General features: G+C 44.2%; 3 protein-coding genes across 3 annotated transcripts; all 3 read left to right on the forward strand.

Annotated features, from left to right (window-relative positions):
* Window positions 1-114: 114 nt before the first annotated feature.
* On the forward strand, window positions 115-2,266 carry LOC134186751 (uncharacterized). The gene has a single exon (XM_062654797.1). It carries the CDS (start codon window positions 669-671, stop codon window positions 2,052-2,054), a length of 1,386 nt encoding a protein of 461 aa, XP_062510781.1. The 5' UTR covers window positions 115-668; the 3' UTR covers window positions 2,055-2,266.
* Window positions 2,267-11,992: 9,726 nt separating this feature from the next.
* Window positions 11,993-14,961, forward strand: LOC134186304 (uridylate-specific endoribonuclease B-like). The gene is made up of 3 exons (XM_062654231.1): window positions 11,993-12,122; window positions 12,194-12,797; window positions 14,685-14,961. Exons 1-3 carry the CDS (start codon window positions 12,112-12,114, stop codon window positions 14,919-14,921), a joined length of 852 nt encoding a protein of 283 aa, XP_062510215.1. The 5' UTR covers window positions 11,993-12,111; the 3' UTR covers window positions 14,922-14,961.
* On the forward strand, window positions 14,949-20,536 carry LOC134186303 (bridge-like lipid transfer protein family member 3B). Its single transcript, XM_062654230.1, has 8 exons — window positions 14,949-15,112; window positions 15,251-15,452; window positions 15,545-15,624; window positions 16,246-17,114; window positions 17,169-17,390; window positions 17,457-17,581; window positions 17,644-17,733; window positions 17,788-20,536. Exons 1-8 carry the CDS (start codon window positions 14,949-14,951, stop codon window positions 20,401-20,403), a joined length of 4,368 nt encoding a protein of 1,455 aa, XP_062510214.1. The 3' UTR covers window positions 20,404-20,536.
* Window positions 20,537-23,722: the final 3,186 nt, after the last annotated feature.

Genomic DNA, 23,722 nt, shown 5'->3' on the forward strand with positions numbered 1-23,722 from the left:
GACAAGTACAAAGGCTAGAACAACGTCAAAGTCCAATCGAAAGCTCAGTTCCTAGCTAATAAGATAATACGGGGTAACTCCGATCACGGGGTAACTCCGATCACGTGACAGTAAACCGCTCAGCGTTGTTGATGAGAAAACCGTACGCCTTTCCCATTACAGCACGTAAGTAGACGACCCTTCGTGGTTTTAGCAGGCAGTGACATAACCACTAAGTCCTTGCCGTTGTGTCTCAAACGGCTTGTTTGTTGTGAGAACGACCTAGGTAGCGGAACTTGCGGTCCAAAAACTTTCTTGTTAGAGACAATCCAAAAGACTAAATGCTATTTTGTGCAACCCACTCTACCACTAAATACGTTGATGCAGACAAAACGCACCGTTGCCCTTCCTTTAGAGTCCAAAATTCGATCACATTGTCACAGTCGTAGACTTACTTCGCTTGCGTTCTGATCTGCTTTATTCGTTTACTTTGCAATAATGGTACGACATTATCAACCTAAAGGAATTAAGAACAAGTTCTCTGACGAAGCCCTGAGAAAGGCACTCCCTACTCAACCCTTCGCGATCATCACAAGGGAGTCAGTAAAACGCGATACGGTGGACGGCCAACAGTCTTGACTTACCAGGAAGAGAGAGAAATAGTGCAATGTTGCATTGTGCTGCAAGAGATGGGGTTTCCCCTTGATAGATCAAGTCTCAGCAACGTCATCTCAGATTACCTTAGAGCAAATGCTAGAGAAAATCCTTTTCCTGATGATTTACCTGGTCCTGACTGGTTTGTTGGCTTCTTTAAGCGATGGAAGAGTGCACTGAGTCAAAGGAAACCACAACATCTGTCAAAGAAACGTGCTAAGGCATTGACCAAAGAGAGAATTGAGGGTTGGATGGAATTTGTTGAGAAGATCTACAGGAAGGCTGGGTTGTTTAAACTGAGTAAGAAAGAGCTGTCCAAAAGAATTTGGAACTGCGATGAAACCGCTTTTGCTACAGCCTCCTCATCTAGAATGGTCCTAGCTAGGAGAGGAACTAAGTCTGTATATGAGACCATGGCAGGGAGTGGACGTGAATACATTACTGTCCATTGGGGTGGAAATGCCAATGGAGACAAAATCCCTCCCTATATTCTATATAAAGCTCAGCACTTGTATCATACCTGGACCCTTAGTGGCCCTACTGAAGCAATGTATGGAGTATCAGCCAGCGGGTGGATGGAAAAACAAAACTTTTACAGCTGGTTTGTAAAAGGCTTCATACCAGTGCTCAAGAAGATGAAACTGATTGCAGAAAATGAAGAGCCATCTACTACACTGACGACAACAGAACCAAGTCTTGTCAGTGACCGTAGTGATGACTCAGACTTCACAGATGATACTAGCCCCAGCGTGATCTTGTTTTTCGATGGACACTATTCACACATCAACTTGGATGTCATCAATGTGGCAAGAAAATACAACATCATTCTCGTAACCCTGCCTCCAAATACCACGCACGCATTACAACCTCTGGATGTAGGCGTGTTTGCTCCCATGAAGAAAAATTGGCAGAAAATTCTGACCGACTATAAACGAAGAACAAGGGGACAAGGTGTCTGTAAAACAATTTTTCCCAAATTACTAAAACAGCTGACAGACACATCCATGAAACCACACCAATTTCAAGGTGCATTTCGAGGAGCTGGTTTATATCCAAAGCCATCAGCTGCAGCCATTCCTCAAGCAAAAATTAGTCCAGCAGATGCCGTTACTACACGAACACCATGCAAGAGCCCTCGTTCTCCGACAGCAGCTACCACTCCTGCAATCAAACTTCAGCTTAGACACCACTTCTCCAAGTTGTTCCAGAAAACAAGAACGCCTATTCCACCACCACGGCCAAAGCCATCTGCTCGTGTAGACTTGGCATACTATGGAGAAGTCATAACAAGTCATGAGGCGTACTCTAGAATAAAAGCACAAGATGAAAGAAAACAGCAAAGACTGGCAAAAGCAAAAAAAAGGAAAGCAACCTGCACGCCAAGGCAAACGAAAAACTGCAGTAACAGAAGAAAGAGATGAAAACAAGTGCCAGGGATGCGGAGGATTGTTCGACAACGACAGCAATGAGAGGCAAGAAGATTGGGTGGGTTGTGAACACTGTTGGCGGTGGTATCACTACGATTGTGCTGGGCTTTCAGAGCTTCCAGAAGACGAGGACCCTTGGACATGCTCCAAATGCAGCTAAATGTACATATATCAGAATCAATCAGAGTAAGGCTAGCGCGAGTAGATGCACTGTACGTAGCACGTCCACACGTTACCCTGCACATAGCTACTAGCTCAGTTTCTGATTAAGAGTGTTCAGTATAACTATTAAATCATAATCATGTAACCAACGTGTACCTTGCAGCAGCAGAAATGACGCGCAGAGGAGTGATCGGAGTTGCCCCGCCCTTGGGTATTCAGAGATATGCATGCGAGTAACTTCCCGAGTCTACTGTATAGTAACTAGCAGCCGTAAGTCCATTGCAACGCAAGAAAACAATAAGTAGAAGTTGCTCTTCACGATAACAGTGTTTCACATCCAGAGCCTAGTTCTTCGTGGATACAGCCGGGAAACTGTCAAAGTGTGGTCGGAGTTACCCCGGATTACCTTAACATTGGTATGACATGTGCTGTGGAATTTGATTTACATTCTTACTCCCGCCCAGTAAGGCGGTACCATACCAGACGTAGTGATGATGGCGGCGCATCCGGGGCTGCAATCCACACTGCGTCTGGGGCGAGGCTACTGTTTGCCATAGATGGTTGGTCTCATCAAGAAAAAGTTATTGAAGGAGCTAGCAAAGTAATACTAAGGGAGATGTTGTAATAGATTAAATTAGTGATGTCTAAGAGCTTACGTGACCAATTTTTTTTCGATCTTCTCCTAGCTTCCGCTTTGTTCGTGCGCCGTCGCTGTAGATGATGTCTGTTGTGTAGATTCACGAAGAGTTTGAAACCAGAGCAAATTGAACTTCACACGTTGAGAGGTGAAGGCGAACTGCGCGACTTGAAGTTGGACGAGCGCTTTCTGACTTCCTTTTCTTGAGTTGCCATTATGGCTCCGTCTGACGGAATGTACGTGTAACAAAGTGAAGTTGAAGGTTCATTGGGCACATCTTGGGAGCAAGCCAATTCACGTGGTGAGAGGATGGTGTCATGAGCTAGACAATTGAGATGGTGGCTGGTCACCAAAGTGCTTGTAATGGTGTACTAGTAAATGAAGCTGTGTTAGCACCGTCGCTTCAGAGCTACGAGCGCGCGCGCGCGCGCGCGCGCGTGTGTGTGTGTGTGTCTGTCCATGTGTGTATTTATTGTAAATATCAATGTAAATTTATTAATTTTTGTCTATTTATTGTCATTATCATTAATTAATCATTAGCTTAATTGTTGCTAAGAACGGTAATTCTTTGAAAACACATGGGTTTATCAATGTGATAACTAACTAAATACCATCAATGTCCCACACTACTTTGAATTCAGCACATGCATGCACATGCGTGACAGCTGCGCAATTCTTGCATGGAGCGGGCTTGTTATCCACGTTATTTCTCAATTCTGCATGTATAGCACTCTTGTATCCCTGGAAGTTAATAAATTAAAACATATTGCTCTCTTGAAGATCCGCGGATGACATGTTGGTGGTGTGCATGCAACGGTGCGGTCTCCTGGGCCCCTTGGCTTCTTGAAGAACGATGAATTCGTTTGTTTTGTGATTCTTCTGTAAAAAAAGTAACAAACGCGTACAACTAGTACCTGAACGTTACTTTGCGCTTCTCAGTCTGATGACAGTTTGCCCGTAAAATGGATGTTTACCACATCTTGGCTTTTCTGTCATAGTGCGCAGGATTGTTAGGTCACCTATTGTTGGTGTCCCAAAGGACTGCTGATTGGCTCAACAAATTCCTGAGAGATTCACGCTGACGAGCTGGCGTTTCACCTATTTACATTTTATCTTAGTGAGAAGACTGCCCTGTCAGTGAATGCTGTTAGGACTATTACAAGAAGGCTGACTGATAATCCAAGGTTATCTAGATATCAATCTAGTGCAGAGGACAGATCACAAAGTTTGAGTGAACAGGAATTAAGTTAATTAGAAAAAATGTAATGACCATAACTAACTGTTTAGTAGACATTTATGTTTGCATCTGACTACAGCTTGCTATTCATGAAGCCTCTTTTTCATAATGAGCGTTCGTTTCTGTCTTTCTTTCTTTCTTTTTTTTTGAGTGGACAATATGACTGACCACAGTTGAGTATAAGTGGCTCTAATATTAATTAATTTCGCTCGGAAGGATGACGCGGCGGAAGGGGTCTGGTTACTCGAAACTAGGGCATGTTATCATCAGCTGTGGTCTTCCTTGGAGCCTGAACTTGAGAAGTGGATGGGCTTGTTCATGATCTGTATTATATTAGGGGATCATGAATTGCAAAGGATGATGAACTCTCAAGTTCCTGAGATTGTACTGTCTACCGTACTGTTTACTGTACTCAGAGCCGTATATACGGCTCTGACTCTACTACAGTATTTCCCGCCCAATTATCCGGTTGGGGCAACCAATTATCCGACTCAGTCAATCAATTATCCGGTTGGGGCAACCAATTATCCGCTTCAGACAACCAATTACCCGGTTGGGGCAACCAATTATCCGACTCAGCCAATCAATTATCCGATTGGGGCAACCAATTATCCGACTCATGGTTTTAATTAGGAGCAGTGTAGATATATGGAACAGCTGGTTACAGGAATAAAGCGCGTACTGACGGATGTTGTTGCCGTACTGCTGCACCAGTAAACAGGGTAATTCTTGTTTTCGCTATTAATTAATCGCGGAGGAAAAATCATCAGTAATTGTCTGATAATTAATTATCGCCCACCAGCGCGAATGACCACACAGAGACATGGCGCAGTTGCAGTCGTTGCAGCGAGGGTCAGACTCTTGTCACAGCAAGATGGTAACTTCTGCTAGATTTGTGTCCTGACGCACTAGAGGACTTAGCGGGTGCTCTAGGCGTTAACGCGCTTTCTAGCTAACATGTACTCACCGTAAAGCTGAACATGCAAGCAAAATTAGAGAGAATATGTACTGTAGAACTCGGCAGAATTAACAACCACGCTACTCAAACACACGTTGATAAAGTACATGTTACGTCTACAGTCTACGTAGCTCTAAACTCTCCAGGTCGATCGCTAGGCGATTGTGAATTTGTTTCACTCAGAATTGGACGAGGGCGCGAAGCTGAGAGTGTCGGTGGTGCAGTGGTCTTTTCTCTCGAGTCAACGAGACTGATGCGAAAAGAAAGACAGCAGAGCTGTTCGGTTACGGCGCGCTGCAGCTGGATCCTCACATTCACATGTGTAGTAGCTTAATTGTCATAGCGTTTCCCACGATGCTATCAATCTGCATCAGAGAGAGTTTTGAATGAGACCCAAAACACTGAACAACTAACCAGCGATGCAAGGTGAGAGTTTCATTCGCGAAGTGTACAGCTTGCCAGAGCAACATCGGATAATTGGTTGCCCCAATCGGATAATTGATTGGCTGAGTCGGATAATTGGTTGCCCCAACCGGATATTCATCATAATTGGTTGTCTGAAGCGGATAATTGCTTGCCCCAACCGGATAATTGATTGACTGAGTCGGATAATTGCTTGCCCCAACCGGATAATTGGGCGGGAAATACTGTAGTAGGCTCGAGAGTCCAGCCTCCCCTCGCGGCGAATTCGCCACTCAAACAAACTGCCGACTCTATCCTCCAATCAGGATGCCGTTCAATGTTTGTGCATCCTCGATAGGGATGCACGTCGCTATTGGCTCTTTGCTAATGTAATTTCGCTCTGACGCAAGTGCCATCCAAGTCTACAAACAACAGGTTGACTCTTTCCAGCTCTTCTCGTTGTCTGTCTCTCGTTCTAAGATCGCTAGACTCAAAGTTTACCACAGAGGCCAACCAAAGGTCGACGGCAATGTACGCCAATCATAGCTCTACACGTCGCTCTGCGTTGAGTGCAAATACCAGGCTTTGTAGTCTACTCGTTCAATGCATGCAACGTACGACACCCTAAGCGACTAGAAGTTGTTTTGCATGCGCTACCTATTCCTCCAAGTACGAAAAGGAAGACAAAGCAGGCGCGGATCCAGGATTTTTCAAAAGAGGGGGTTGCAGGTTTGGATAGACCACGCCCACTTCAGTCATTACGCTTGTATTGTCAGAAGTGCAAATAATAGCTTACATAGAGCTTAGCTAACGTAAATGGCAACAACTATGGCAACATATCTTTAGCAATGCATGTATCATGCATGCTATAAACACTCTAAATCATCAAAACTGTTTAACAGAATCTAACTGCAGCATCATGCCTATACTGCTGCTACATAAACGTTAAGGAAATTATGGTGCAGTTATATCTCTTTCAAACAAAGACGTAAGGAACAATCTCCGTGCATGATTTTGTACAAAAGCGTGGCAAACTTCGTCTACTGGTACCCGCTCTTTGTAATGCATGGCGATAACTGCTAGGTCGGCAAGACGCTCTTCTGCCATGGTAGCTCTTGCATAAGTCTTTAGTCTCATCGGTAGAGAAAATGACCTCTCCGCCTCTGCACTTGTGATAGGCAGTGTACATGCTATCGATAACAGACGATGAACATTTGGATACATCTGAGAGTCACGGGCTCCCGAGGCCATGAGAAGGTTGTTGGGATGGCCTTCGTGCACTCTTGCCCTTTTTTCCTTCTTTCTTGCATTTCCTGGTATTTACCTTGCCATACTGACTGCTACCTTCTCACTTCACTTCTTAGAGACTTCGAGAATGGAAGATCGGTTTGCCAGTGCAACATTCCATCTACTCTTTCCATTGGGTCAACATCAGAACGAACCAGAAGCGTAGGCACTAGACACAACAATGCTTGGATATTATCTTGATCACAATTAAATCGTTCGTGCAGCTGCAGAAGCAGGAAGTCTAGGAGGGGTATCGCAACAGATCGTTTGTAGTGCTCAGTCGGGCTCTGACTAGGTGTATTGTTTCAGTTTCGCTGTAAGTTCGTTTTTCTTGGAACAGATTCAACCGATCCAACACTGTCTGCGAGTCGCAGAATATCAAAGCGGTTGTCTATATCTTGCCTTGTTGCCTCAATTCTTTCAGTTACTGAGTGAACCATTCCGTACGCAACAAAGATATCCTGGTCACGAGTCTGTAGTTTCGCTGCCAGGTCTCTCACTTCATCAAGAATGTTCTTAGTTATTGTAAATACTGCAACCGTTTGAAATGAACACAATGCAGCTTTAAGACCTTGTGCTTTAACTCTAGTGTCTCTATCCCAATTCCAACTTCCATCAGCAGATTCTGATTCTAAGTCTGGATAATCTGGAGGGGACAAAATAGCGTCTAAGAAGGTAACAAGGGCTTCATACATTTCTAAAAGACGTCGAAGCACGTATGACGCTCTGTCCAACGCATTTTAGAGTCCCTGAAGTTTAGTGAGAGCTGATTCCGGCAGGTACATACTTACTGTTAGCTCAAACATGCGCTGCCTCTTCGGACTATGTTCCAAGAAAAGGAAACATTCATTCATGACCTCGATGACGTTTTTTTACCTCTTGCACTTTACGAGAGGCAACTATATACAAACTAAGGCAATGGCAATAGCAGTGCGATACGTATACAGGGCCAATGGACACTTCTCTTTGATCTTGGCTTGTACACCACTAATTCCGGATGACATCATGGACGGTCCATCATAAGCCTGTCCACGGATATTGGATGGATCGAGAGACAATGACTCATGGGAAAGCAATTCCAGAATCTTCGAAGTTATTATAGACGGCACGCCGTGGCTCTTTGTAAGCACAAGAAACTGACAAAGCATTTCTGTATATGAGGATCTTCTGGAGCGGACAAGTCAACAAATCTCAAACAGACTCCAAGAATTTCCTGGCTGGCATGAGGATCGGTCACTTCATCAGCTATAATTGTGAACGGTAAAAAATTTTCTCAGACGGGTTTTGTCAGGCGTTCCCTGATTTTGAAAGCGTAGATATTCAAGATTTCATTCTGAATAGTCTTGCTGGTATACTGAGCATTTTTCTGGCACTGAAGATGTCTTTGAAGGACGGCGTTTTTTGGATAGGAGACGTAGTGTGGCTATGAAGTTACCTCGGTTGACATTTTCATTAGAAAAATCAACTTTGTCGTCACGATGGCCTCGAAGAGGTAGGCCTTGCTTAGCTAGAAACTCAACAGCACTAACAATCTCCCTGAGAACTGTTTTGTTTTCCTCTTGCTGATCGACTGCCTTCAACATTATTCGAGAATCTACTCTGGCTGAAGGATTTTCAAAATTCAACCTGAAAAAGGTCTGCTCGTAGAGCTGCACCATGATGCATGTCACTCTCTGCGTGGGGAACAAGGACACCGTTCTTTCCAAGAGCTTTTGTATACGGTCCATGGTAAGGCGATAAGGCCAAACGCCGGGCTTTGCACCCCTGGCGCCTTCTCTACCTGGCTGCTCAGGAAAGAGTATGCAGAACTTACAGATTCCTCCATCAAGGAGTTTGCTGTACACCAGCCAGGGAAACTTCTCCAGCCATGAGTGCTGAAAACTGACGGTCCAGCTTTTCTTATTCTTTGTCACTTGATAAAAGCGAAGGCGGAAAGAAGGAAAGGGTTTCCAATGTGATTGAAGAAACTGCATCTTCTTGCTGTCAGGCAATTCTTCATCTAGCTTCCTCGAGTGGAGCATAGAACCACTTGAGGCCTTTACAAGGAATCCTAGATCAATCAGATTCCCCTCCGTATCACTAGAAGGAGCAGCGACATCCATATTGCTTGCCACACCTGTTGAAACCTTCTTGCGGCTTGGATGCAAGACAGAAAGGCTTGACTCTGACGGATAGTTCTGTCTGCATCCTCCTGATTCAAACATTGCAATTTTGCAGGCGAACTATCCTTGTCTTGCCTCTCAAGAACTCTACCAGTTAAACACAGCTGGACCATTATTGATTAACACACGATATTATAAGATACTAGGATCCATGGCCCGTCCTTCGTACGGGCAAGATACTGTAGTGTAAAGATAGGTCTGTGGACACGTTACGTGCAATCTTTGTTGCGAGGTCCCGGATGTACTGAATGAATTCGAATCTTGCTCTTCGCGCTTGTTTCGATAGAAATCGACACACTCCCCGTGTAGCGCTTGCTGCAGAAACGTGTAGGTTGGATTCGGTGCAAATGCAATCAGAATTTGGAGAGAGAGAAACGAAAGCGATAGAAGAGTAAGTTTCGTCGGCAAGAGATATTCGATTGCTCGAAGCTTTGGGAAGGACGACGATGCATACAGTCTACACAGGACTGGTATGGGCGTGTGTTCGAATGAACTGGAATGTGTAGCGTTTGCGTCGTCGAGAAATTTTACGCGTGGGTCGATCCCTCGAGAGGAGACCTGGTGCATAATTTTTTAATTCTTTTACGCAAACCTTCCCCTGTGCGTGCCGAGTGTGCGTGCCGATTTCGGTTCCGAACGGACAAAAGACGTGGCCACCAAACGCGAACACGAACACGAACACACACACACACACACACACACACACACACACACACACACACACACACACACACACACACACACACACACACACACACACACACACACCACACACACAGACAGACAGACAGACAATTTGAGCTTTATATATTAGATTGTCATGCAAATTCTTAAATTGTTGGCACGCTATTCAGAGAGTGAACTGCACGACAGCTTTACAGTGTAATACAGCATATAACCACTGAGTCAGACTCACTGTGACTGAGCCTTACTCTGACCAGGTACATACGCAGGCTTTGTTGGAACACACGGTAAGACAGATCAATGCGTAGTTTGCCTATAAGCCTAAGCATAGGAACTTGCAGAGGCGCCAGCTGACGGATCTAGAGGGGTTTCCGGGGTTTCCGTGAAACCCTCTAAAATTCTATGTGACGTCATCACGCGGCGATGACCGCGTACCAGCAGTCGGACAGTACGAGTGAGTCGTACGGTACTCCTACTCTTTTTGCAGCCTACTAGGCGCGAACATCGGACACAAAGCACCAATTCAGCACATGGAAGAGCGTGCTGAACGGCTTCGCACGTCAGTTGACATCTTTGTTTGGCTGTTCTAGAAAGTCGTCGCTTGAAAGAAGCTAGCCCTTTCAGACTTCAAGTTGCCAAGACATTTAAGAAACGTTACGAAGGCTTCTTTCTGTAAAATCAAGGCATTTCAGGTTTGCAGCCAGGAAAAAAGGTGTGGCGGATACGGCTCTGTTTGAGCCGCACCTCCACTTTTCCGGGACGTGAAGGCTGAAAGGGCTAGTTGAAATCAAACCGTGGCTTTTTGGCCATCTCGAACACCACCACTTCGTTACTTCCTTGCAATGATAATGTTTCAAAGTAGATATTTTCCATCTCATGAAAATATATTTGATGGTCACAACATCACAATTTCATGAAACCATATATGTTGATCTATAGAAGCTTTTCTCGAAAGAAAAGAAAGAGCGGTAACATTTGTCTCTCTAGCGAAAGACATGTAGGCTTGCAAAATCAATTCGAATTGTTCGGTACTGTAGATTCATTAATTAACGCATACTTCCGTTCTATGGTATAGATGATTAAATAGCTAATTTATATCTGGAGGCGTGGCTGATCCTAATCTTTGTGACGTCACGGAACCCCCATCCAAAAATCCTGAATCCGCCCCTGGGCGCCGGAGGGACACGTGCCACTTCACTATTTGATTTTGATTTTCAAGTTTGATTTTGGCCATGTGTAGCTAATAACTAAACAGAAAGTATACTGTATGGCAGTGCCTCCTCAGTTGTAACAGTGTTTGATGCTTTCAGTCCTACGCCTCTAATCTACTATCGGTCTGCTGAGTCTGTTTCTGTTTAGATCGCTAGTTCTACGAGAAAACCATTCGCGAGTGTAACGAGTCCTACTCACCTTTCGAACAAAGCAGGTATCATGACAAGCTGCAATGCCGGAGTTATGGATTCTGTAGATACGGCATGGAGAAAACTGCGCATAGGTAGTAAGCTGGTCACGTGAACCTGCAGTCACAGACTGATAACAAATACACTCTCTTCTATACGTGGGAGCAAATTTGAAATAATTACCATTAGTTCTAAACATATCCAACAAAAGATATGATAATAGATTGATTATTTAGATATTGAGAAAGAAAGGTGGTCTTAGCCTGCCATCGCAAAGAATAGCTTCGGAGTCCCAGACTGCCCAGCGCGAGCCGAACTCCAAGGCTAACTTCCCCATAAGTGTGAACTTTGAAAATCATCAATATCTCCGTTGTTTTTGGACTTTCGCGATGATCTCGGTATCGCTAGAAACCGCTAGGTCTGGCATTTCTGTTTATCAAATTATCTAAGCCCTTCTTACAAAGGAAACGGAAGGATAATACTTGTGCATATCAAAGAGAAACGGGTGGAGCAATGGTTATTATCCAATTATCTGTAAGACAACGGATCAGCAACTGGAACCATTTAAGATAATTGGTGTAACATGGTCCAACTGGAGCAGCTCTTAGTGCTCTAATGAGCACACCTGGTGTGACCTCTACTTCATTACTCACTTCCGAGTTTACACTTACGGGGAATAGACAGTAGTAGGTGTAGCTCACACGCTAACGAAATGTGATATCAGACGGTAAGAGCAATTGACTACTCAGTTACAAATGCATTAATGGAGAGCCAATAGCGACGGGCATTGCTATCAGCAGTTATCGTGAATACACGTGCTTGCTGATCCGTTGGTCTTACAAGATAATTGGATAATAGCCATTGCTCCACCCGTTTGTCTTTGATATGCACAAGTACTATTTTTCCGTTTCCTCTATAGGAAGGGCTTCGATAATTTGATAAACAAAACGCCAGACCTAGCGGTTTCTAACGATACCGAGATCATAGCGAAAGTCAAAGATTTTCAAAGTTCACACTTATGGGGAACAGACAGTAGGGACAATTTTTATGTGGGAGTTTTCTCCGGACCTTCGTCAGATCCGCTCGTAGTTGCTGTTCCAAAGGCGCTTATTGGCAAGTAAAATGGCTAGAAGGTAATGAAACAGAATACGAAGTTTGCCGTCTATGTAAGACCGGTAAACATAATGTCTTGCGATTTGTCAAGGGGTCACAACCTACCGGACGAAGATCCTGAATTGTCTCGCCTTTTTACACAACTCTGGCGCTTGGACAAGAACAGGCTTACACCCGGACGAGACTATGAAATCAATCTGCAAGGAGGAACAAAACGTTTCTGGACTCGTGATCACGCGCGTGAGCCTTTGTTCACTTACGTTACAGACGAGGCATTACGACGACCCACCTATAGGAGCTTCATTGCTCTTCTTGACAACTACGAACGCGAGACGACTGTTCCCGAGACGGTGACTCCCGAAGAAGAACGAGAAAATTGGACCTTCATCGATGCCATTATGGAGACTGAACCAATGAAAGAGGCCCACCGTTTTCTTGCAGGGAAGAAGAAATCCCCCAGCGATGAGCAAGGCTTCAAGAGGCAACTATACGACATTTGGTTTAAGCTCTACAGGAGAACAAGAGCGTCGGGCTGTCTTGATTCTTCTGGATTCGAGCACGTGTTTGTTGGTGAATGTCGAGGAGGAGAAGGAAGAGGACGAAATGAAGTGATTGGATTTCACAACTGGATTCAATATTATCAACAAGAAAAGTGTGGCGCTGTTGACTACAAAGGCTATATTTTGAACAAAGAGGTGATCTATTATAATGATAACATAGTTAGAAGACAACAAATTATTAACAATAATAAATAATTAATGGCTTATTAAAGTGTACAGCACAAAAATGTGTGAAACATGTAGCGCTGCCTGCATGTGTTTGTTTAATTATTCAATTGACGAGCATGTGCAATTCTAATAATCAGGGCTCGAAAAATCGGTCCAACTAGTCGTCGTCATTTGACGAGTTTCCAAAATTTTTAGGTCGTCAAAATTTTTAGTCTAGGACGTCGTGTTGATATCAAGCATGGTGTTTAGTGGTATGCCGCCATTATGTACAGCCTTCTAGAATTCAGTTCAGTGCAAGCATACAGTGCAGTATTCCCACAATGGCATGCAACCGACACACACATTACCGCCGAGCCGATGGATACGATGTGCTAGATTTTGCAGAGCTAGACATCTTCACGGAGACAAGGAAGACGACAGTGATAGCTAATTGAATTAGCGATTACACGCATACCACCTCTTTGTCAAAACAAGGCAGGGTTTCAACTACTAAAAGTTTTAGTAGACTTCCACATCACATTGCGGAAATTGTCAGTTTCTAAAATGAAATCTACCTATTTCGACCTACAGGATTTACCATGTCGAACTCATGCCTTTACTTTGTCGGAATACCGAGATGGCTCTTTCACGCCCTGTTTCATTATTGGGGATATGAGCAGTTTGTCAATGCGCTGCTGGCAGTACTACTCGTACATGTTATTGTACGACAAATGTCCGAATGTGAGCGTCAAAGCGACGCGACATGTTTCAGTACAGTACAGTTATCCGCCTGCATACCGAGAAAGCCATTACAAATTAGACTAGCGTTGGTCTGCTCTAGCTAGTCGTCATTTGACGACCTAGACTAGAACGTTAGTCGTCGGTTGTAAAATTTAACTCGTCAAATGACGACTTGACGACCTACATTTCGAGCCCGAATAATGCAAAAATTTGACCACGTGGCATATGCATGCTGGAAAATGGTAATTTACACTTGCTTGGATGCAGTACATGTATGTACATGATCGCCGAGCGTAGCGAGGCTTCTAATCCGGGTCGCACAATAGAAATGGGCGTGGCCCTGCATGGTCTCCATCGAGCTTTTGGTGTGTGTGTGTGTGTGTGTGTGTGTGTGTGTGTGTGTGTGTGTGTGTGTGTGTGTGTGTGTGTGTGTGTGTGTGTGTGTGTGTGTGTGTGTGTGTGTGTGTACACAAATCTCAAATTTCTCCTCCCCACGACCAAGTTTCATGATAGGACCTACCTTAAAAAATCGTTTTCGTGTCCGACTACAGATGAGTCTAAGAACGATTCGTGCAAGTGACCAAACGGCGGCAAAAACGCTTTATGAACTTTCGTCGCCCCATCCTTTTGTATTGTAGCTAGGGACTGTGTGTACGTGACAACCAAGAAACACCTTCAGGAGTTGAATGCCACCTACAGTCAACTATTCACACGTCAGTATGATCAATCCTTTACTACACTATGCTGCATCTGTTGATAGTCAATGTTTGCTGATATCAATTTCTATGTCAGTAAATACCATACAACTGGCGTTACAACGGAACTGAGTGCATACCTAGACTGTACGTTTCAATTGTCTTGATCACTATCGCAAAACGACGACTACCTATACCAGTCCTTTAGACGTAATCTAAACTACTAGCTATAGAAAGTTTGCATGTTTACTTCCATGACAGCTAGGGTTTCAACAAATACGTATTGTCTAGCTAGGACTCGGCGTTTCAGTAGACGGTCTGAAAACTCCGTTGGACGTGTTACTCACGAATGCGAGGCGCCTACGGATACCGTACAACTAGTAATTATGTAATGATATTTATTGTTACGTAAAAGTGTAATATTGATTGTTGACTGTAGCCTGAAGGACCTGACACTCGTCTACTGACCATACAGTTCAGTTGGAAGAGGGAAACAAAACCCGAAGGCAGCACGTTTATTGGAACAAGTCCCGAATTTGAAATGGCAATTTACACAGTCCTGTTCTTGTGTGGCCAAAGTGGAGACAACGTGGTGACTGTGGACAAGCATCGCTGTAACATCAAAGTGTATCACCATGGCAGAAATCTTGGAACTGCCTACCCTATTGAACTGTAGTGGTATTGGTAGACACTATTGCAAGAAATGCGATATCAAACTGTGTGTCAAAATTGTAGCCTCGTGTACCAGACTTGCGCCTGTGCATCCGGGCCTTCACGTTTGTGGTTTGATTATCCGGGCAGCGTTCTCGACTGCCATAGAGGGATGGCTGGTCTCATCAAGAAAAAGTTATTGAAGGAGCTAGCAAAGTAATACTAAGGGAGAAGTTGTAATAGATTAAATTAGTGATGTCTAGGCTTTTGTACGTGACCAATTTTTTTCGATCTTCTCCTAACTTCCGCTTATTTGTTCGTGCGCCGTCGCTGTAGATGATGTCTGTTGTGTAGATTCACGAAGAGTTTGAAACCAGAGCAAATTGAACTTCACACGTTGAGAGGTGAAGGCGAACTGCGCGACTTGAAGTTGGACGAGCGCTTTCTGACTTCCTTGCTTGAGTTGCCATTATGGCTCCGTCTGACGGAATGTACGTGTAACAGAGTGAAGTTGAAGGTTCATTGGGCACATCTTGGGAGCAAGCCAATTCACGTGGTGAGAGGATGGTGTCATGAGCTAGACAATTGAGATGGTGGCTGGTCACCAAAGTGCTTGTAATGGTTTACTGCAACTTGTTATTAATCTAGCATATCGACAAACTTGTCGTACAAATGGAAACTTGTGAAGGTGAAGACGAACGAATAAAAGCCGATCTGGGAAAACGGAGGTAGGAAAGTATGGTGTGGCCGTGTGCATAAATACACCGGCCAGCACACGTGGGTGCCACAGTATTAGCACGTTTGTATGTAGACATGCTCAATTGTAGTTTGAAGATTGTGTTAGAAAATTAATTAACGGCAGGATTTTGTTTCCATGGCAACAGTACAAAGTGGCACTGACCCACCGCTGATAGGGTATGGACAGGTGATTGAACTGTGACTTCTCAAATTGCTTGTATGGCGGTAAGAAGATCAGGATAGTTTGCTGCAACTATATGAAATGATTTGCTTTGTGTTGCTCATAGTCTGTTTATGACGTCATACTAGTAATATGTGAACGTCCGTCAAGCGTGATGTAATTTAGTGATGTAATATTAGCGTTAATATTAATGATATTAATGAGTGGCACCATTAGCTAAGTTACTATACGACACTAAACACTGCCACAACTCCATTCCTGAAACCTGCCAGAAGAGGCATGTGGTGTCAAGCAAGAGACTCGTAAATATCAGTATTCAGGAAAGATTATGATAATGTTTTGTATACTTTATCTCTAGATGGAATGTGATAGATGAATGTTAGTAGGAGAAACAAGGAAAACTTGTTCCATGATTAGTATTGTTGTTTAGCTCTGGCAAATATGGATTCACTGCCAAAGTTATTGATGGAATGCAAGTTACTATTAATTCAATAGCAATTAGTTTCCTGTCTCCTGGCTTTATTGCCAATGTGGAAGTGTCTCAGTTGGATGTTCACAGCACAAATCCTAATTGGGTGGCTGATCAACTGAGCAAGACAAGGATTGCTCAGGAGAATATCAACATGATAACTACATTCAAACAAGTAGTGTGGCAGAATCTGAAAGTTGAGTTCTTGTCAACAAGAGCAGCTCATATGGATTCTAAAGTTAGTCCTTTAAGGCTTATTACAAGTCAGGGTAAGCTGCAGATTACAGTGAGGAAGAGACTGTCTGACTGTGGAGTCGAATGTGGTCGACTCAGTGTTGTCTTGGATGAATACTTGCTGTGGGTATTGACATTGTCTCAACTGAATGAGGCTGTGCTCTTTGCCCAAAAGCTGTTGGACATCAGTCAGTGTGCCACAGAACATGCCAAGAGAAACCACTCGTTTTATTCCGGAGCTGTTTCTTCAAAGGATGATTCACCTGTTCCTGTAAACAAAGAAGAGCCTTCGGCGTATCAGAAATTTCAGCATGTAGATTCATCAGTTCAGTATTCATGGTATATTAGAGAGACATCCCATCATCTTCGCCTTGGTTGTTTGCATGTACAGCTATATGATGACTCCAAGGCAAATCGTGCTTCAGAGGATGCATGCGGCTCTATGCAGTTATTATGCAATGGATTATTTGTTGACTTTCATCCAAACCATCCGACTGTGTTACCTCGTTTACATTGGCCAACCAACAACAGACACACCGAGGAGAGGGCAGCGTGGGTTTTTTCACTTTTGAAGAAGCAAGCGGAAAAGATCAATGGTGTGTGTTGTTAGAAATGTCTGTTAATTTATTTTTGATGTTTATTTGTTGTAGCTACTTATAAGAAGCGTGTTAATTGGAAGCACTTGTTAGAATCATCATTTATACTCGGGTGTGGTGACTTTAACGTGCAATATTTTGCTACGGCTGAAGGTCAACGAACCCAGTCACCATTTCTTTCTTCTGAGAATGTTATCCAGCAGTTGCCAAATAATGGAAGCTCATTTCAAGTTGACTATACAAAATACTTTTATGAAGCAAAGTGTTCACCTGATGGTCAGACATGTTGGTTGCTTTGTATATTTATAGTACATTATAATATATTTGCAATTGGTTGTTTAGTGCCTCGTCCTAACTGCTTTCTCAGTGCCAATCCTGTTCAGTTGAGAATCGATTCTGAAGTTTGTTTGTGGCTTGTGTCATTTTTCAAATCAATTTATGACACATTTTTAGAGAAAACTGACTTGGTAGGTATTTTTATGCTCTACTGTGGGGATTATGCAAACTTGTATTCTTATGTCTGTTGCAGAATGCTCAGCTCAGTGCTAGAGCGAGGAAGCGAAAAAACGAGGGAAAAGATGTTGCAGTTGATGTTCGGTGTGATTTCCTCCTTCCTACAGTATATGTTTTACATTGTTTTTTTTTGTGTACTGTCTTACTCTGTTTTGTGCAGATCAGCATTCCCTCAACATCAAGTGCAGTTTCAGGGTGCAAGTTGCCAGCTGCTGTACAGATACAAGGAGCAAAGATTACTGCAACTAACTGTTGTCAAAATGGCAACAGCGACACTGCTGTTGAAGATTTGATTACTACGTTAAAAGACTTTCGGGGAAATCTGTTTTGCGGTGACACATCTTCTGAATTTCCAAGCCACAAAGATGATTTAACACCTCTTCCAGAAATTGCTAGTAGAGAGATTGCCAGGAGTACAATAGTTTGGTCATTTACTGTTGATCAGTGTTGGGCTCAGTTTCTGCCTGTATCTAAAGAGGATGGTGAACAAGTCAGACCAGAATTGTTTCTTGGCTCTGTTCCTGTCAGTGCATGGCTTGCTATTCCATTTTCAAATGAAGGCAAAGATAGAAAGATGGAATTTGAGGCTAACATTTATGTCATTATCAAGATCACAGACCTTGTTCTGGCTCGATTAAATCATAGTGAGTATTTGTTTTTATATTCACTGCAGGAGTTGCTACAGAAGCTTTTGGTCGATGCTTCGGAGCTGCTTGTCAAAGAAGATGGTGAAAACAAGGAACAGAATGTGCTAATTGACACGAAGGTATCCATAGTTGCATCTCTTCGTGATATCCACGTCTCCATTGTTCCACCACAGGAACAACTTCAGCGTGACTCACAGTCACAATGTTTGTATGGTGTTGATAGTCGACAGTCACCTGCAGTGGAAGAGTCAACAAACAATGTAGAGAAGAACAACAACATGAAACAAGGACGTATGTCTTCTCTTGTAAAGGAAGGAAATAGGATAGGTGAAGTAGCTCAAGAATGTGATGTAGGTCCTTCTCAAGAGTCTAGTGATTCTGGTAATCACAGTGTTGCTCACAGTGTGTCTGCAGAGTGTAGTGCTAACATCTCAAAGGATGCCTGGACTGTGTCTCATTCCAGCTCAGATGTTCGGGTGGAATCCAATTTTCAGTCATCATCTGAGGTGTCGTCTTCTCTTCCTGTTCTTAGCCATGGTATTCAAGATGCCATCTGTACACCTGACAAGGTGCCTTCTGTTACAGTAACAAAGCCACAGCTAAGTGAGGAAAAAGATCTAGTGGCAGATTATGAAATCATTAATCCTTTTGAACTTGGATCATCTACTTCTCTCTCTAGTCAGGAATCAGCTATGAGTAGTGGTTCTGGCTTCTTTAGCGACTTGGGGCAGCTACAGAGCCATTCGACTACTGAATTTTCTAAACAAAAGGACTGTCAAATTGATTCGTATTTAGTTTTGCAGCAGCTGCCATCATCCAATTTTTTTGCATCAGATGTTCCATTATCTGTATCGCGTACTCACAAAAATATTGATCAGACAGAAGTCTCAGAAGAGTTGAATGGTGGAAGTTTGCTATGTAAGAGTAATGAAGTACCGAACAATCATAAGTCGGAACCTGTTGTCTTGCCAACTGATGCTTCAGAAACAACTTACTACATAAGTGATGCTGCAGTACCATCAATGGAAGTTTCAAGCATTTTGTCAACTCAACATTCTAATAATTTGTTAGATACAGTGACAGTAGTGGAAGTTCGACTGAAAGAGACAGAGATTCACTGCCAAGTTGACAAACGAGGAACTGTGCTGAAAGTGAAGTCACCAGATTTTTGGTTGAAAGAAGATCAACTGAGTGCTCAATATCTTATGGATCTTGAACACAAACGAAGACGGAGAGCTGTAGAGTTTGCTGTTAGTCCTAGTGAAGAGAAAGCACAGCTAGCTGTGCGCTTTCATGTACTTACTTGTGGCCAACAAGAAGCTGACTGCCTTGCTTGTGTAAAAGTAAATGGAATGAACGGTGAATTACAGCTTCCTACTGCACTTGCAATGGTTGATTTCATTGATGATGAAGTTATTCCTGTTCCTGCCATTTTGCCTCTTGATGTTCAGGTGGAAAACTCTCGATTTGCTGTTAGAATTCCAGAGTTTGATGCCAGCATGGCTTTGAAGTACTCTTCTCGTAACTTGACCTACTCACCAACTCCACTGGTTTTTCAAGTGGACAGTGTAAAGATAACACGTGGGACAGATGGAGCTTTTGTCATTAACAATATTAGTCATGAACTAACAGACGGAAGTGAAGGAAAACGCAGCTCAAACGTTAGCAACAGAGGTGATACTCATGCAACTGGTGAGGAAAAGCATCATTGCAAATTGGTTGATGTTGAAACAACGACAGAATTACCATGTAGTGATGGTTGTAGTAGTGGTGAGAGGAAAACGCAAGGGGAAGAAAATAGACGCTCTCTATTAGATGTTTCTCAAGGAACCAGCAACAGAGAACACGAATGGGTTGTGCAGGAGAACGATGCCTTGAAGCAGTCGTTGAAGCAGCTGTCAGATGAGGTGGCTGCTCTTAAACAGGTTGCTCAAGCGGCTCAATTGGGCAAGCAGGCTCTCTTGGAAACAATTTCAAGTCTGCAGGAACAGTGTAGTGAGGCAGACGAATACACTAAACAACTGGAGAGTGAAATTCTAAGTCTAAAGTCTGTTTTGGTGGCTCAAGAGTTAGCTGCTGAAGGTGTGAGTGAGTCTCCACGTTGGCAAAGACGCTCACCAGATAAGTAAATGGAGTAGGCAACCTAGATTGTTGTTGTACAAAGTGCTATTGTATTCTAGATTGTATTTCTTGAAATTTATTGTTTTGTATGCGTGTGTGATGATGTTTGTATAATATTGAGAGGTAAAGTTAGTTCCTTGACACCTTGTGTTATTGAAATAGTCGCTAGTACGCTGTAACTTTTTTTATTGAATAGAAATATTATGCTTTTGGTTTCTATTCACATGTATAGTATTTGTGAATTGGTATGTAATTATTATTGACTAGATACCTAATAGTTATATTCTTTTGATACTTTGTTTGTGAGGTGTTGGGTATAGAATGTGACAACAATTATGAGTGAATGTGATGATGGACTGAGTTGTCGATTTCGACAAATCTCATTTGACTAAACAGCCCAATACGAGATCCGCATATGCGACCACAGATGTTACAAATGTATTGGGTGCTTTGATGACTGCCTGCTTTTCTGGTTTGTCGTTTGAATAGGGTTACAGTGATATTGCTCAAATTGGTCAATGGCAGTTTTGCACGTCAATGTCCATAATGGCCTGTCAGTAGCTATTTTCTCCCAAAGCCGAGAATTAATGTTCCAAGAAGCCTAAGTGGCTCCTGCAAAGCATCAGAAAAGACTTGTTGATAGAGCTTATATGGCGGCTCTTGTTCATGCACCAATTCGCTACCCGTTATGAGTATGAGCAAGACGTATCTCTGTTAACTTAATACTGTGTAGAATTTTAATCAGTGGTTTGGAAGATGTCGGTTAATTTGCAGAAACGGGTACGGTAATTATTCTAATTGAGCATCCCTCTTACTGAAGCGCTATCTGTAGTTGTAATTATTTATTAAGCCCTAATTTAGAGCGTCTTTTTGGAAACAAAATTATTTTTAGAGGCCCTTAACTTAATTAATTAACTATTTCCAAGGTCTTGAGTGATTGCTTAAAATGGCGCCTCACTACTGTATCCTGTAACAGCTTTTACATGGTAATTGAGGAACAGCTGCATGTATTTGAAGATGTGCACAGCACACTTTAGGGTGCACCAAACATGTTTTTCTTTTTTTCTAGTAGTGTAGTATCTTACATTTTACAATGAGCCCTAGGACTCTAATTACCGAAGCTCCCTCCAAAAAAGTGGAGAGCCATTTAGATTGATAATTATTATTTAGAGGCGCTATAATTAGAATAATTATGGTAGTGCTCTCGTATCTTGTAGTAGTGAAACGTGTTAATTAATTAATTTATATATACATGTTTACTGTTCTCATTAGTCGGCTGGTATCTCTGCTAACAAACTGAGCTACACTTATGACGGGTTGTTCAGTACACTGTACATGTACTGCACACATTCCTCTACATCCACTTAGGGCCACTATCTAGAGTGCTGGTGGGAACCAATTGCAACTACCAACTACTAATAACTGAATTTAGGTGTAGTTATTTAGACAACTAAGACAATTAGTTCCGGTCCGTGTAGGTTTTGTAACTCCAGCTGCATGGAAACTTACGTTCGTTTCTTGGAAACGAGGTGAAACATGCATGCATGCCATCTACCTCATCGTAATAAAGTTTACTGACATGGGATCGAAGTTGTAGACTGGCTACGAAAATGTACATGGACTGCTTGCTGTTGATCTGATACCTACTACTGCTATACCAACACCGGCGTAGCGTGGTGCTCAAGTTTGGTGGGGTGCCAAGTTTGGTGGGGTGATCAAGTTTGGTGGGGTGATCAAGTTTGGTGGGGTGATCAAGTTTGGTGGGGTGATCAAGTTTGGTGGGGTGATCAAGTTTGGTGGGGTGATCAAGTTTGGTGGGGTGATCAAGTTTGGTGGGGTGATCAAGTTTGGTGGGGTGATCACATGTACATGCCCGTTTTTTACCTTTTGCTTCCACAGAATGAACATCCGCCATTGCCGGGACTGTGTGATGGACAAAGATTCGTCTCACTGTTTGGTAACCTGAGGGCAACATGCCGCTTTTGCTTGTCACGCTTGCAAAGATTGGGGAAGCTTAGCTCTTACCTCAGCCCGCACCACACCCTCAGCCCGCACCGCTCCCCCAGTCCACACCGCTCCCCCAGTCCACACCGCACCCCCAGCCCGCACCGCACCCCCAGCCCGCACGCACCCCCAGCCCGCACGCACCCCCAGCCCGCACGCACCCCCAGCCCGCACGCACCCCCAGCCCGCACGCACCCCCAGCCCGCACGCACCCCCAGCCCGCACGCCCAGCCCGCACGCACCCCCAGCCCGCACCCCCAGCCCGCACCCCCAGCCCGCACCCACCCCAGCCCGCACCCAACCCCCAGCCTGCACCCCCAGCCCGCCCGCCCGCCCGCCACCATCCACAGCGCCCCCCCGCGTTACACCCCCGCACGCCAACCCCGGCATGCCATCCTCCCCACACCCCACCCTTATCCCCACCACCCCACCCTTATCCTCACCCCACCCCACCCTTACCCCACCCCACCCTTATCCCCACCCCACCCCACCCTTATCCCCACCCCACCCCACCCTTACCCCACCCCACCCCACCCTTACCCCACCCCACCCTTACCCCACCCTTACCCCACCCTTACCCCACCCTTACCGCACCCTTACCCCACCCCACCCTTACCCTACCCCACCCTTACCCTACCCCACCCTTACCGCACCCTTACCCCACCCCACCCTTACCCTACCCCACCCTTACCCTACCCCACCCTTACCCTACCCCATCCTTACCCTACCTCACCCTTACCCCACCCACCCACCCCACAACCACCACCACCCACCACCACCCACCACCACCCACCTTTATCCCCTCACCCCCAGCCCTTCTTACCCCCTCACCCCCAGCCCTTCTTACCCCCTCACCCCCAGCCCTTCTTACCCCCTCACCCCCAGCCCTTCTTACCCCCTCACCCCCAGCCCTTCTTACCCCCAGCCCTCCCCACTCTTACCCCAGCTCTTACCCCAGCTCTCACCCCACTTCGACGCTACGCCAGTGATATCAGGGTGTACCAAATATATACCTTGTCGGGGGAAGTCCGAATTTGACGGAACCGCACAGTGATGTGATGGCATGCCCATCCGTCAACCTCCTGGTTCTGCAATTTACTATATATATATATGGCAATACCTAACCAAAAAAATTAGGCCTGGTCATGTCTCCTCAGGAATTTATGGTTGCCCTTCGTATGTGGCTTGGCATTCCTGTGTTTCCATCTCCTCCTTCGTCCGTTAGGTGTCCTTGTGGTACTGTCATCGATCCACATGGAGATTATGTGTTGGGTTGTAGTCATGGCTCACTAAGAAATAACAGGCATGACACACTTTGTGACG

The sequence above is a fragment of the Corticium candelabrum genome, chromosome 11 (assembly GCF_963422355.1).
Source record: "Corticium candelabrum chromosome 11, ooCorCand1.1, whole genome shotgun sequence".
Classification (NCBI taxonomy): Eukaryota; Metazoa; Porifera; class Homoscleromorpha; order Homosclerophorida; family Plakinidae; genus Corticium; species Corticium candelabrum.

Bases quoted from the DNA above. Each gene is read 5' to 3' on its own strand.
- LOC134186751 (XM_062654797.1), top strand. From the start codon at position 669: ATGGGGTTTCCCCTTGATAGATCAAGTCTCAGCAACGTCATCTCAGAT.
- LOC134186304 (XM_062654231.1), top strand. The intron at 12,798-14,684 runs GTGATCTATTAT...TGTTGACTGTAG, and splicing joins GCTATATTTTGAACAAAGAG to CCTGAAGGACCTGACACTCG.
- LOC134186303 (XM_062654230.1), top strand. From the start codon at position 14,949: ATGCGATATCAAACTGTGTGTCAAAATTGTAGCCTCGTGTACCAGACT. The intron at 15,453-15,544 runs GTGAGAGGATGG...TTATTAATCTAG, and splicing joins GGAGCAAGCCAATTCACGTG to CATATCGACAAACTTGTCGT. The intron at 15,625-16,245 runs GTAGGAAAGTAT...ATTGTTGTTTAG, and splicing joins GCCGATCTGGGAAAACGGAG to CTCTGGCAAATATGGATTCA.